Source organism: Anguilla rostrata, chromosome 5 (genome assembly GCF_018555375.3).
Source record: "Anguilla rostrata isolate EN2019 chromosome 5, ASM1855537v3, whole genome shotgun sequence".
Classification (NCBI taxonomy): Eukaryota; Metazoa; Chordata; class Actinopteri; order Anguilliformes; family Anguillidae; genus Anguilla; species Anguilla rostrata.
In genome coordinates, this window is record NC_057937.1 from 7703051 (window position 1) to 7717298 (window position 14248).

The 14248-nt window shown below is 46.6% G+C and overlaps 1 protein-coding gene across 1 annotated transcript; it reads right to left on the minus strand.

Moving 5' to 3' along the window:
• On the minus strand, positions 1-9526 carry LOC135254588 (LON peptidase N-terminal domain and RING finger protein 1-like). The gene is made up of 12 exons (XM_064334877.1): positions 8753-9526; positions 6625-6743; positions 5229-5351; positions 3981-4139; positions 3488-3725; positions 3114-3216; positions 2710-2824; positions 2202-2323; positions 1709-1867; positions 1158-1320; positions 670-822; positions 1-190 (listed from the first exon to the last, which is right to left on the minus strand). Exons 1-12 carry the CDS (start codon positions 9363-9365, stop codon positions 11-13), a joined length of 2247 nt encoding a protein of 748 aa, XP_064190947.1. The 5' UTR covers positions 9366-9526; the 3' UTR covers positions 1-10.
• Between the last annotated feature and the right edge of the window lie 4722 nt (positions 9527-14248).

The following is a 14248-nucleotide window of genomic DNA, read 5'->3' on the forward strand; positions in this document are numbered from 1 at the left end:
GGGCGGGCGGTCATGAGCAGGGCGGGGAGGAGCCGCTGGTTGGGGACGCTCCGCAGATGGTGAGAATGTGCTGGATCTTGAGGAGCCGCTCCCGCAGGGACGTGGTGCAGAGCACGGACAGCTGGTACCGGGGGTCAACAGGCAGGACCGCCAGCAACCACCAGCAGCAGGCCGGCCCATCTGGAGTCGCCTGAGGAGGGGCGTGTGCAAACACACACACACAGACACACAGACAGACATACACACACACACACACACACACACACGCAGACAGACACACACACACACACACAGACAGACATACACACACACGCACGCCTCTGTTAATGCTAAATCCCTGAATGTCTGCCAGCCTGAAATGACCAGCTTTGTGCATTAATTACTTCCTTCCTCCCATAATAATAATAATAATAATAATAGTACTACTACTATTACTAATAATACTAATAATAGCTGCAGATGTAGTAGTATTATTTGTAATTTAACAAGAATTGGTCATTTCGGTTTTAATCACCCCAACATCCAAGCCTACATACAAGACTTACTGACCTCACATGCTGTTCATTTATACAGTTAAGGGCCAATCAGAAGACTAACGGCGGCCGCACGCTGACAGAAGCAGACGCGCGGCGGCGTTCCCACGGCAGCGGGCCCCGTCGCCGTGCCCACCTGGATGTCGGGCTCCCTCTCGGGCATGGCGCCGAAGTGCTGCAGGATCTGCGCCCGGAAGCGGCTCTTCAGCTGGCGGAACCAGGCGCGCGCCTGCTCGTACACGCCGTCGTGCAGCCCCTGCAGCTCGGACAGCTCCCCCGCGCCGCTCACCTGGAACGCACGCCGGTTAGCTCGCCGCGGCCCGAGCGCCTCGCGCCTCTAACACCACAGCTTTCACGCGACGGAAACGCCAACGTCCAGTAAGCTCCAGTCTGTCACAGTATTTTATAATTACTCATTTGCTTTGAGGACCTCCTGTTATCAACTTTCGTTTCGCGGATTCATTGTTCCGTATTTTAAATAAATCCGGTTTGCAATTAACTTGTGGACTGAGTACAAGAGCAATGTTCCTGCAGGAACTGTAACCTGCAGCCTTTAGGCTACAAGCCTTACTAGGGCTCTGGTGCAGTCAGTTCCTGGTACATCGCTCTCGTTCTCCCACTCACCCGCGCGTCCTCCAGGTACTGGATGTTGGCGGTGCAGTACCCGTCCTTCATGCCGCGCTCCAGAACCCGGAAGCGCTTCCCGCCGACCGTGTCCACCACCGAGCGGCCGTCCGGCAGGAAGTGCACGCTCCGGATCAGCAGCATGCAGCCGTAATCCGCAAACCTGCGGCGAAACGCGGCGGACGCTTAATACACGCACACAAACAGGAAACGCATGCGTACCTAACGCACAACAGCCTGTGGACAACACACACTTAACTTACATGCTCAGACACACACACTTGAGAGACACACACAATCTTACGCAGACACATCTACACACATACACACACACATGCACACACACATACACACATATGCAGACACACACACAGACACTGACGCACATACACACACATACACACACACACACAGACACACACACATGCGCATACACACACACTCACACAGACAAACATACACACAGACACTGACACACATATACGCACACACACACACACACACACACACACGCACACACATACGCACGCACACACACGCAGACAGCGCACCCTTTCCGTGGGTCATGGATGCACATCCCAAACTGCCGGGTGCCCGTCTCCATGCAGCGGCGGATCATGAGGCGGTACCGCGGCTCGAAGACGTGCAGCGGGCAGGGCACGGTGGGGTAGGCCATGGTGCACACGAACACGGGCACCCTCTGCGTCAGGCTGGGGGAGGGGAACAGGCCGAGCGTCAGGGAGCGCGCCTCAGAGTCCGGACGCACTGCGGTGCGTCACCAGTCTGAGTTATGTGAAAGCCAACGCGGGCACTCATTCAGGGAGCATACATGTCCTTCCACAGACAGCAGCCAGCAAAGCCTGCCCTCTAGTGGCTACTGCCAGAAATACAGCTCTGACTTCATACACAGTTCTGAGTTCAAATACAGTTTTGAATTCATTTTTCACAGTTAAGATGAAGGTCAGAAATAGCACTCTCAGCAGTTTCTCCCCACAGGGTCTCCCACTCGCACAGCTCTAGCCGAGCACGCTCGAGGAGGCTTACTCTGAGAGCTCCTTAGTCTCCTCCGTCTGACTCCTCTTCCTCTCCAAGTGCTCCTCACGCAAGTATTGCTTTATCACCTCCTCCAGAACGGCAGTGATGTTGTACTTCCTAGATGCTAGGTACTGGAAAGACACAAACATGCACACAAACACACACACACACACACACACACACAACCGTAAATAACCACTCCCGCGTTTTTGCAGGCCCAGCCGGGCGGCGTGCCGCTGGTCCCGCATTGATTTTACTTCATTCTGAGGTGATGCTTATCGCTGCTCTCCCGCCGCATCGATCGCTGCGCTGAGAACCCGCCGCGGGGCCCTCCGCAGCCAAGCGGGGCGCCCGCTGTCAGGCGGCGAACGACAGGCCCTGTCTAAATACCACTCAGCCTCGCTGACGGTCAGGAGGCGGTCAGAGGACGGTCACGGCGTGGTCGGGACGCGGTCGGGACGCGATCACGTGGGGGGGGGGGGGGGGAACGCGGGGGAAAATGGCGGCTGGGGCCTACCGCTTTCAGGCTTTCCTTGCAGAGGGGACACTGAGGGGTGTGGTCCAGGCAGCGCTCCAGGCAGCTCTTGCAGAAGGTGTGTCCGCAGGGCGTGGTCACCGGCTCATAGAATAACCTAGAGACAGAGAGGGAGAGAGAGAGGGGAGGAGAAAGGACAGAGAGAGAGAGAGAGAGAGAGAGAGAAAGAGACAGAGATGGAGAGGGAATTACAATGTTTCAGGGATTCAGTACAGTAAGAATTAGGCCCTCAGATCATTTCATAAGAGCGGATTATCCTTGTGCTAATCATAACCATTAAGCCAACTCACAGCGACCCCAAAGTTCACCTCCCTCCTACACACACATTGTGCATGTAAAGAGAGTGGACACACACACATACACACACACACCCCTCACACCCTTACCTCATGCAGAGGGAGCACTCAAAGTCACTGGCCTGCAGTAACTCCAGAGGGACGGTCATGCAGGGCATGCTGGTACCAGTGGCAGCTCCCACACTTTCTGAGCCTGAGAAAACAGGGTGAGGGTCAGCACAGGATTACACAGCTCCCTCCTGTGGCAGGGAGGGATGTGTAATCTGATGCATCTAATTAATAATCATGATGAGGCAGGGCTACGTGCAATACTGTGGCAATAAATCTTTTGTACTATGATATAGCACTGAAAACTGTGTGGGCAGGCCACTTCCTGTGTGGGCATGGTACTTCCTGTGTGGGTGTTACACTTCCTGTGTGGGCATGGCACTTCCTGTGTGGGCGTGGCCAGGGGCCTGGCTCACCTCCTTGCTTCTTCTGCTTGTTGCCCATGCTGTAGATGAAGGAGGGGCCAGCTTCACACACAGAGAGCTTCCTCTTCAGCAGTGCCCCCTTCCCCTGGTCCCCCAGCTGGGGGGCCGAGCACACCCTCTTCAGCCCCTCCTCCCCCGGCGGCCCGTCGGGGCACCCGTGGGTTCGCAGCGAGTGGGCGCGGCTTAGACTCCGCCTCTCCGGGCTCTCTGACCGGCTCGCACCGCCATTCTGAGGGGCAGAGAGGGAGAACACTCAGCAGCTGCACAGACGCTACTGTACCGCTAACATAAATCAACATGAACAGACACTACTGTTCCCATTTCAGTTTTTATGAAATTACTGACTGTTCAAGATTATTTTAGATTAAATCCCACAGTTTAAAGTGAGGGTAGAACTAAATCTAATTTTCAGCCTTTAAATATGACGTACTGTGGTTCAATTGGAACAGGGCGTACGGGTACACTGGGCATGTAGGGGCGTTACCTCTTCAGAGTCTTCGAGGAGCGGGGCAGCCTGGACGTCCTCCTCCTGGACCTCCCCCACCACGGTCTTACTCCACAGGTGGGGGGAGGCACTCTGGACCGTCTCCCGGAGGCCCACCTTCACATTCTCCACAGCGGGAGACAGCAGCTGGTGAAGCCTCTGTCAGAGGAGACCAATGAGAGAACAGCAGGGTGGAGCTATTATAAACAGGCATGCAGCTTGTCCTATAAGGTTTGGAATCCGGCGTCAGAGGCGGGGCCTACGTTTGGTCTTGGAACCAGCCTTCGACACCAAAGCTCATAATCACAGGCAGTGATTTAGGAGAAATCAGCAGATCAATAATTGACTCCCAAACCACCCACAACCCCCTCCTCCTCTCCCTCAATCCCTTGGAAATTTTGCATATTGCCTTGTTTATTAACATGAACTACACATGTGTTACAAAGTGTGAACTAATTGCCTTTTTTATTTTATTTGCCATGACAACATGGGATTACCTTCCATTCCAAAACGGAACCTCAACAACCACCCTGTGCTCTTCCCTAAGCTCTCCATCACTCACTCTTATATTCTAGAAAAATCCACCGCAGAACTTACGCAACCTTTGCCGAGAACATCAATTTCCTGTTGGCTCGATACTATTAAATCAGCAGTCACAAGGAGCAAACTATTCACATGAAAGCATATAATCTCATTATGGATAGCCAATTGGGTATGGCACATAAATGCCTGAGGCTTGCAAACAGGAATAATTCATGCACACAAGTGAGAATACACAATTTACCGTATGGTTTGACAGGTTAATCACTTTCAAATGGGGAAGCATTCAAAACGGACCGACTAATGTACGTCCTTCTACCTTTCTAACAACCGCACAAGCTAACTGAACCTCCTTTTAAAGCACAGCAAGAATATTTTTATGCAAAGTACATATGCATTTGACTGTGTCCCACAATGGTTAAGGAACTAGGCTTGTGACTAGCAGAGGTGGAAAATCCAGGTTCAGAAAGTTGAAGTCCTCCCCAGTATTTGTTCCAATCTTCTGGATCTGCTAATTAGCAACACTCTTCAGCCAGGAGGCAGAACTAATTAGTGAAATCATCTGACTGAGTTCATGGGTTTAAGAAACACCCCTGGACTTTCCAGTGCCGGTGACCAGAAGAAAGCAGAAGATCCTTTACAATACTTAAACTTTCTCTTATGAAGTTACTCTTCTGAGTATGAAAAAAGGGTCTTTTTCTACCATACCTTCTCCAGCTCCTTCTTAGCCAGGGTGTAGTGCTGGTCCAGGGCCAGGCAGTGCAGCAGCATGAGCAGCGAGTTCTCCACCTGCCCCATCTCCTGCAGGATCAGACCCTTCCGGAAGTAACCCTGAGGGAGGGAGAGGGGTGAGGAAGGTCACCGAAGGTCACAGTGTTCAATTACCACACCCTGTCAGACACAATCAATTTACCTATTCATGCTAACGTACGCCTCTCAAACCTTCATTTCTTTTTTTGTGTTAATCAGCAATATGAAAAACACCGACATGCAAAATTATATATTTTTTAAATCGGTGAAATGAAAAATGCGAATGCCTGACCGCCATGTGAAAAATAAACATGGACGGTGAGGCATGTATGAATTACTCACAACTGGATTCACAGGAAGGAAATTAACATATTTGTGAAAAACAGGAGACAGGCAAGTTAACTACAAACTTAGCTGAGCAGAGCTAGCATTATCACATAATATGGGAGAACTACAGCTATAATCAGTCACATAAAGGCAAATACAAAAATAAAAAATCTGAAAATTTTAAAGGCGAACCCCCCACCCCCACCCCCCATCCCACACAAACACAAACCCAGAGCTCAGCTCACATAGCATCCTGTGAAAGATTAACAGTCAGGGTCAACAGCCAGGGGTTTGTCTAAAGGAGTTAGGGAGTTATGGTTCATTTTGAAAGCGGGTTTATTTGGTCTGGAGGACAGTAAGAGGGAGGCACATGGCTGCTGCACCCACATTTTACCTGAGTTCTGGGAAAAGTCTGATCCAAAAGTTTGTATTTATTGGCCGTCGCCTCCTCCTGCAGTCACACCACTTCTTAGCCTCCTACAGCAGGGATACTCAGATCTGGCCCTCAAGGCCAGTGGTACTGCTAGTGTCATTTTCTAGCGGATATTTAATTTTACATTGCATTAATTTAGCAGATTCTCTCATCCACAGTGACTTACCAGTTAGGAGAAACACAGGAGCATTCACCTGATTGCTCATAGTAATCATGTGTGATCTGCCACTTATTGGCCAAAGATCACACTAACCCTGGAGGGGTATTTCACAAAGCAGGATTACTGAGTTAACTGGATAACTATGCTGAGTAAAACAGCTGTTTTTACTTCAGTCCATGTTCCAGATTTGGGAAGATCCTGGTTTTACTCAGCGCAGTTATCCAGCAAACTCTGTAATCCCGCTTCGTGAAACAGGGCCCTGGTGTACCAGGTCCTAATCAGTCCATGTCTAGAGGGGCGGAATGAAAACCAGCAGTACCACTGATCTCCAGGGCCGGATTGGGGCATACCTGCTCTGTGTTTCTTTCTAACCACCACAGAGGCCAGGATAATTGACTTGATCCACTAGGGGGCGCTGTGCTCTGGTGACCCACCTCTGGCCATTTAGTCGAGCTCACGCACAGTGGCTCCAGGTCCCTGAGCGCACGCGTGTACTGTCCCAGTCCAGCTAGGGCCTCGGCCCGGCACAGCCGCACCAGAACATCACCGGGATCTGCGCCAGAGAGACGGAAGGGGTGAGGTAAAGAGAGAGACGGAGAGGTAGAGAAAAAGGAGAAAAAGGAAAGAAAGGCAAGCCGAGTTAAGAAAATATGTGTGGAAGACTGGAGCAAAAAGCTGAGACAAAGTGGATCTTTATAGCTGAAAAACAGAAGGCGGAGAGGTCAGTGTTCAACCAACCGAAGCTGAGGCAGGCCTCCAGAGATCTTAGTAGTTAGGACTGAAGAAAATTTAGCACTTACACTATTAAAAAATGATAGCCTATCTATACGATATTTAAACTCATAGACCACCATGGTGAAGTCTGTATGAAATGTGTTTTTGTTTGTTTCTTTTCTTTAATTGCACAAATGAACGCTGTGCTATCTCAACAGACAGAAAACGCCTCAGGGCTGCAGAGAGCTACGCTCACCAAAAACCCTCTTTTCTCTCCACAGTTCAGAACACAAAGCTTTATCGGCTAACAAAAGAGATCTGAGCAACTCCTAAACTGCCCGGCGCTGGCTCATGCAGCACGTAACAGGTGCATGTGGCTGGCTCACGTACGCATGTGAGAATTCGTCCAAAACTACACCCACAAGGCAAACTGGGCCACTGTTTGCTGCACCACTGTTGGCAGGGCCAGTCCCTTTATTAGCACACAAGAGCACCTCCCACCCAGTAGGACACCTGAGGCAGCTACGTGTCACGTGCTCACCTCTGATGCAAGAGCAGCACAGCTTAGCTGGTGGACTACGCAGTGAGGAGAGGTCCTGTATGGAAGAACAGGCTTTGGCAGAGAGTGTCTGCCCTCTAACCGATGTAATTAACACTACAAGGGCCCGACAGTTATGGGGCAAATATTAACTAAAATATTACAGGGCATTTCATATTTGGAGATGTTCTTTAAAAGCAGTATAAAAGAATAAAATTTTTTTTAAATAGTATCAAAAAGATTTTATTTGTTTGCATAAGACCCTTGGGAGATGACTGACATGTCATTCCACCTGCTCCTGCACTTCGCCCAGCCCTCCGCATCACTGCGGGAGGGTTACGCGTACAGCACCGGAATCTGCAGCCTCATTCCTGACCTACATTCCATTTCACGCCACTGTCCTGCCTCGCCTCCGCGTGCACCCTTTGGACAAAACGGCAGATGAATAATTTCAGTGCACTTCATCTGCTCAGAATGTGTTTGTTAGTGTAAACACAAAGGATTTTAGGGGATAAACTGCTGGCCAAATGTGCGCATCAGATATATCTGCTCCCAGGTAATGTGGGTTAAAGGAACACCTCCGGCTTGGCTAAAGTAGCTTTTGACCGACAGCTTAAGACAGGTCAGAAGAAACACAGGTTTAAATGCAGAACAGCAGAGATATCCCACATAACACAGCAGAACGCTTCACAGTAATCCAGTTACTAACCCAAAAACCATACTCATATTGTGTTTCACACATTTTTGCAATATATTAGCCTAGCAGCATATTTTAATGAAGATAATCAAAATGAATGGACACAAATCAGTTGAGAGGCAGGAAGGTCTGCCATTCAAACTTTTAAAATGAACATTATTTATGCAGGTAACGCACATGCAAGCTACTAGCAGCCTCGAAGCACTTTTCTCGCATTTGATTGTTTATAAGGGACACACCAATTAAATATTTACAAAAAAAATTCCCAGCCCAGAGTTGTCAACTTATTGAGGTTACAAAACGTATGCCATGACCTCACTTACACAATGTGCTCATTGTGCGCATGCGCCATTTTTTTACATAATAGGTCAAACGTTGTGGAAGTGACGTGCGCTGAAGGTGTAGCAACATGGCCAGTTTCCTGACAGTGAAATGTTGGTCAGTAGAACTTGGAGACTCATTCTTGATTTTTGAAGACTGTAATGTTATTAGAAAGCAAATTATTACATTAGCCAGATAATTTTGGTATCGATAAAGGGTTTGTCCTAATCTGTCCACACGATAGTTAGCTAAGCGAAACATTACAAGCACGGTCCTCAATCAAAACCCTCACCTGATTTGACCACATTATTGGCTAGCGTCACAGCCTCTTCGAAATGTTTTCTTCTCGACAGATCTTCGATTTCGGCAATTTCCTTACACCTCTTGATCTCATCAGGAAACAACTTTTCTAATAAGCTACAGAGGACCACATTCGGTCTCAGCTCCCCGGACACACTCGTAACATCCTCGCCGCAAAGCTTGCACTTGGAGAACATGTGTCGTTGTAAACATCGTTTGCAATAGGAATGTCCGCAGACAATTGTCACTGGCTCGCCAAGGAACCTGGCACAACCAGGACAACTGAACACATCAGCGGCGTTGCTCTCACTGTCCCTTGTTTTGACGGTCGGCTGTGCAGCCGGCTCCCCTCCAACATTCTTTTTGAAGTTCCGCAGTATGCAGTCCAGTAAAGTGCTTAGCTTTTCGGGTCTGACACATCCATATCTCAGAGCCATTGAAAACACATCAATAGCCTCTTTAAGACGATTTTCTGAAGCTAGTGCATCAGCTCTTTGCAAAAGAAGTGTCTGATGGTCTATATTGTCTTCACCCCATTCGCTTTCTATACTAGGCGCGATGAAAAATCCAGCCTTTTCCTCTGCGTCGGAATTTGGGAGAGACATAGTTTAAATGACACAATACAGTGTCAAATATGTTGAATCAAAACTGATTAGCCATTTCGATATAACGTACGTTGGCCCAGCAACACACATTCGGTTATTCAGGATGGAACTCGCTAGACAGAATCTTTTTAGCACCCATTTGCTATATAAAAACGGGACCACGTGACCGACGGTCCTGCGTTCTGATTGGTTAAAGAAGCCCGATTATAAAACCTGCATGTAGAAGTTTCGTAACTATTTGAGTGGAGACACGGAGGGCATACTGTCCCGGGAAGTACAGTAGTAGTGCCCTCTTGACGTCTTTTCTTCAAGGGACACTACATAGCCTACCACTGCAATCATGACCTTTTACAACTGAAACGTTTTAACTGTACATTTTAACAAAGGGTTATTGTGCATTTTATGTTGTGTTATAAAAATGCTTACATTACCCCCATCCGCACTTTGAAAAAGCTCGGTCAAACTACCCGCACTTAAAATTAGTTCGAGGTTTACATGGCTCATTACGGTAACCCGATTGTGACGTAAATGTACAGCAGGGAAATTTACTATTCGCGCTTTCAATACTCCAAAATGGCCAGGTACCTAACCCAGGTATTCATGCAAAGACGTTTGTGTATATTTACTATGTGAATTTGGAATTATGGAATGGCAAAATCCACCACAAGGCAGAATCAATTAACAATAATTCTCTATTTACTATATAAAAGATTGATATAAAATTGTTAAAATGCAAAATCCTTCAGTTCAATGCATGGCACTTTTAAAAAACAGTAAAATCAAATTGTTTTCAGCATACACTATATTATTAAAGCCACGGTCCCCATGCATTCATGCCATGAATTGTGTGCCGTTATATAGTTGGAATTTGGAATTATGTGATGACAACATCCTACAAAATGGCCGTTCAGTTCTGCAGATGCTACTTGTTAACAATTATATAAAACAATTAATTGAACCTTTTTTCTGTTAACTCCAATAAAATGACATCAAACAATAGGATAGCACAAGCACAGCTCTGAGGAAGCGAGGTAAGAAAATGAGTAAATATTTTAAAGCATTCTCACGCAGTCATGGAGGGAGGATGAGAGATCTGTCACATGCCATGCACTTCACTTGCAATATGCATAGTTTACATTCAGTATAAACCAGGCCTTAGTCACAAATCACTATGGTTTAATCATTTTGTCTTAATTTATAGTAGGAAAACCATTGTTTAGACACAGCTTTTTTCTTCAACAGTCATATAACAGTCATGTAAATTTCGAATACAATTCAAAACCCTCCTGCTAACCTACAGTGCACTTCATGGTTTAGCTCCGGCCTATCTCACTGATCTCCTGGTCCACACACCCACTCGCTCCCTTCGCTCCTCCTCTGCAAGACTTCAACTGTCCCCACATCTCGCCACTCCACTCTTGGTGATCGGGCTTTCTCCTGTGCAGCACCCAAACTCTGGAACACACTCCCTCCCCACATCCGTAATGCTGAGACTCTCGCCACTTTTAAGAAACATTTAAAAACTCACCTCTTCACACTAGCTTTTGCCTGAACAGGACATAGCTATGCACTCCCTCATGGCATTTTTATTTATTTTATTACTATTTATTTATTTATTTATTTATTTATTTATTATATTTTCAAACTGTTTTTAATATCATGTATGTATCTGTAGTGTCTTTTCATTATTCTATCCATTTTAATACCATGTAAGGTGACCTTGAGTGTTCAGAAAGTAAAATTAAATGTATTATTATTATTATTATTATTATTATTATGTATACACGCACAATTCTGAGTTGTAGCTCGCACAGAGCATCCCAAATCGAAGGGTCACGATCACCGATCTTCTGCCATACCACTGTTCACCAGATGATGGCGGCCCTGCCCTAGAACTAGAAACTGAAGAAACTGTATTCAGGTCAGAGAAACCAGGGTGGGGGTGGCGGGGGGTCGCTCATCAGAGATTCAGGGGAACTGGGGAAACATGCAATCAAAAGAACTGGCTAGCAGCCACAGATGTGAATACACATTTATCAGATTTTTCTGGTACATTGTCAGTTTAAACGGACAAAGCAGCATTACTCGAGATAAATTAAATGGAGGCAATGAAAGCGTCTTTATCGGCAGGAGGCGGCTCGCCGCGCGAGTCCATGTCTGCGGGCGGTGCGCTGGAATATCTCATTAGGCCCGTTCGCCCCTCGGTTCGGGTGTAATTTAAATTCACTTCTTGTTTGCGAAATTCTTTCCCCGCTGTTCTGTTTTTATTAAAATGCTGCCAACTTGTTCTTTCTTCCCGATACAATTCAGTTTTTAAAAAAAATTTTTTTAAAGAGTCCGATGTACCTGAACGCAGGATGCTTGTTAAGGAATCCGTCCTGGGCAGTCATAAATAACAGCTGTATCTTAATAACCGCACCTGCTCTCCAGCGCGAGGGAGACTAAATACCTCTCAATATAACTCAGTACATCCTCGCGGCTTCACAGGCCCCCCACAGAGTTACTTTTCATTTCGCCACTGCAACTTCGACAGATGTTTCCTTACATAAAACCCCGCGAGCACCCTGAGTCATGAAGACTCGAGATTGCTTTCTTCGGGGCAGATGGAGACCTCCCTGGTTCGTGGCCTATGGGGAATGCAAGAGGTGTGAGAGTAGGAGAGCTGGTGCCCGCTGAACAGGTAGATGAAAAGCGTAGCGTCAGCACTATGGTATGGACCAGGACTGCTGCAATTCTACTTGATGAAGGCCTTAATCTCTTTGTCTGTGAAGGCCGAGGGTCATGAGAAAAAAAAAACACATGAACAAAAAAAAAACACTAGAACACATGACCTGCTTTTGGCAACGGGAGAGGATGTTAGTATTTTTACTTGACAACTTTCTTTTAATACACCTTCCACATTATGTATCTCGGTGCTTGTGTGATGCTGACAGCTGTTGCTTATGGGAGAAACATAAACAAACATAAACATTTGCACACACGTTTTAGTATGTATCCAAAAAGTCACACACACACACACCAATACAGACACACACACAAATAGATGCACACACACACATGTACATGCACATGCACTAACACACACACATGCACACGCACTCACACACTTGAACGCACATACACACACACACACACATACTGTACATAGACATACAGGAAGATGAGATACAAGGTTTCCATCATACAATTACACTAGGCAAGAATGTGATCATCTAGCTATACTGAGTAAAATTCATATGGCCTGACAGAAAGAGACTGCAAATCTGCCGCCATGACATCACAGCAGATGTCCTGTAGCGCCACAGATTGTGACAATTTTTGTTTTCACCGCAAAATCAACAACCTATTCAGACCCAAGCAACCTGTTCAGATGAATTAACTGTGTAATTAGCTGCTTTAATTGGACAAAAAACGTGTCTGTAATAAGAAAAAACAGTAGCCTAGAGCCTGTGGTTTTCCAGGAGCAGGACTATATACGACTGAATAGCTTATGTTCACCAGGGAGGAAAATGGTTTGGCTTGAAACATTAAGACTATCCTGGCAGCCAATATTTTTACAATTACGATAACAGTTCTCTTTAAAAATGTTATTATGGTCACAAACAATGTTTAGCTCTCTACCATTTCTTTCATTATGTCAAATGAACCAGAAATTAGACTTTTGCATTATTGCAATATAGGTTATCTAAAGTGAGACACAAACACAAAGAATCATGAATCTGAAAAAAAATATGAGGTTTCTAGTGCATGCCACAACAATCATATGGTTAGCTGCTCTAACCCTACACCACACACATAAATGGCAGTTAAATTCTCCAGGGAGATACGAGAGTTCGCATCATGTAACTCAGGTATGAAAAGAAAGTCTGGTTTCAATCGATCTCGGGGATGGCGTCTCGAGCACACTGCCGCGGAGTTGTTTTATGTGGCATCGTAAAGATGGGAAGCACGTGCTCTTATCAGGCCGGGGCAGAGTCGTAGGGCTTATGGGATTTTTTTTTTATCGGCGTTGTTCGTTGCTTTATCCTTGACCGGGAAAGGTGGTGTGAAAAAAGGAAAAGTCAAATTTTCACTGCTGCTTACAGCACGTGGGTTACTTTCAGACTAGACAGCGCAGGTTGGCCTCTTCTGCCAGTTCATACAGAAACGACTCATAAACAGTGGAACACCGGTGGCCTCGTTGGAAGTGTTGTTGATATTAATAAAGACCACCGGGTGGCAGTGTTGCACTGTTTACACCTCGTACCGACTGTGGCTCACTGTGGAGACAACCCATGTCTCGCTGATGCTGAACATGGCAGGCTAAATGCAGTCCGTTTTGCCATCTTACCCATTTATATATAAAGAGAAGAAAATACACAGATGAATGGAGGGAATTATTTGATGATAATTTTTCTTTCTTTCTTGCAAGCACAGTACTTTTCACCCATCTAAACCGTGGCTCTCTACCTGACCCTACTATTTGTAGACAACAGCCTTGCTGGTTTCCACTGGGAGGCATCACCAGAATCAGCAGTTCCACCACGGGGAATCAACCCACAGAGCTCTTAGTCAGACCACACACTAAAAGGAAAACTATGTACACGGGCATCGTGTTCATTGCCTGTAATGGTATAAACCGACTCATTTTTGGGTATGGGGAATTCAAGGTGTTTACAGTTTTAGTCAGCAAGACCAATAACATCCTTTCCTACTGCTGTTTTTGATTAATATCAAGTTACTGTTTTGCTATAATGATAGCACTGTCCTGTTGCAATCAGACCCGTCTAGACAGATTTATTACTTAAAATTCCCATCACCATTTTCCCGGCAGATTGGCCTATGGTAACCGGAATTCCCAGTAACCAAAAAACGTGCCCCCTCAACACGTTATAGAGAATGCC

Coding starts and splice junctions, on each gene's coding strand:
- LOC135254588 (XM_064334877.1), bottom strand. CDS start 9,365: ATGTCTCTCCCAAATTCCGACGCAGAGGAAAAGGCTGGATTTTTCATC. Junction 5,352..6,624: donor GCTCGACTAAATGGCCAGAG/GTGGGTCACCAG, acceptor TCCCTCCCTCAG/GGTTACTTCCGGAAGGGTCT. Junction 2,324..2,709: donor GCAAGGAAAGCCTGAAAGCG/GTAGGCCCCAGC, acceptor GTGTCTTTCCAG/TACCTAGCATCTAGGAAGTA.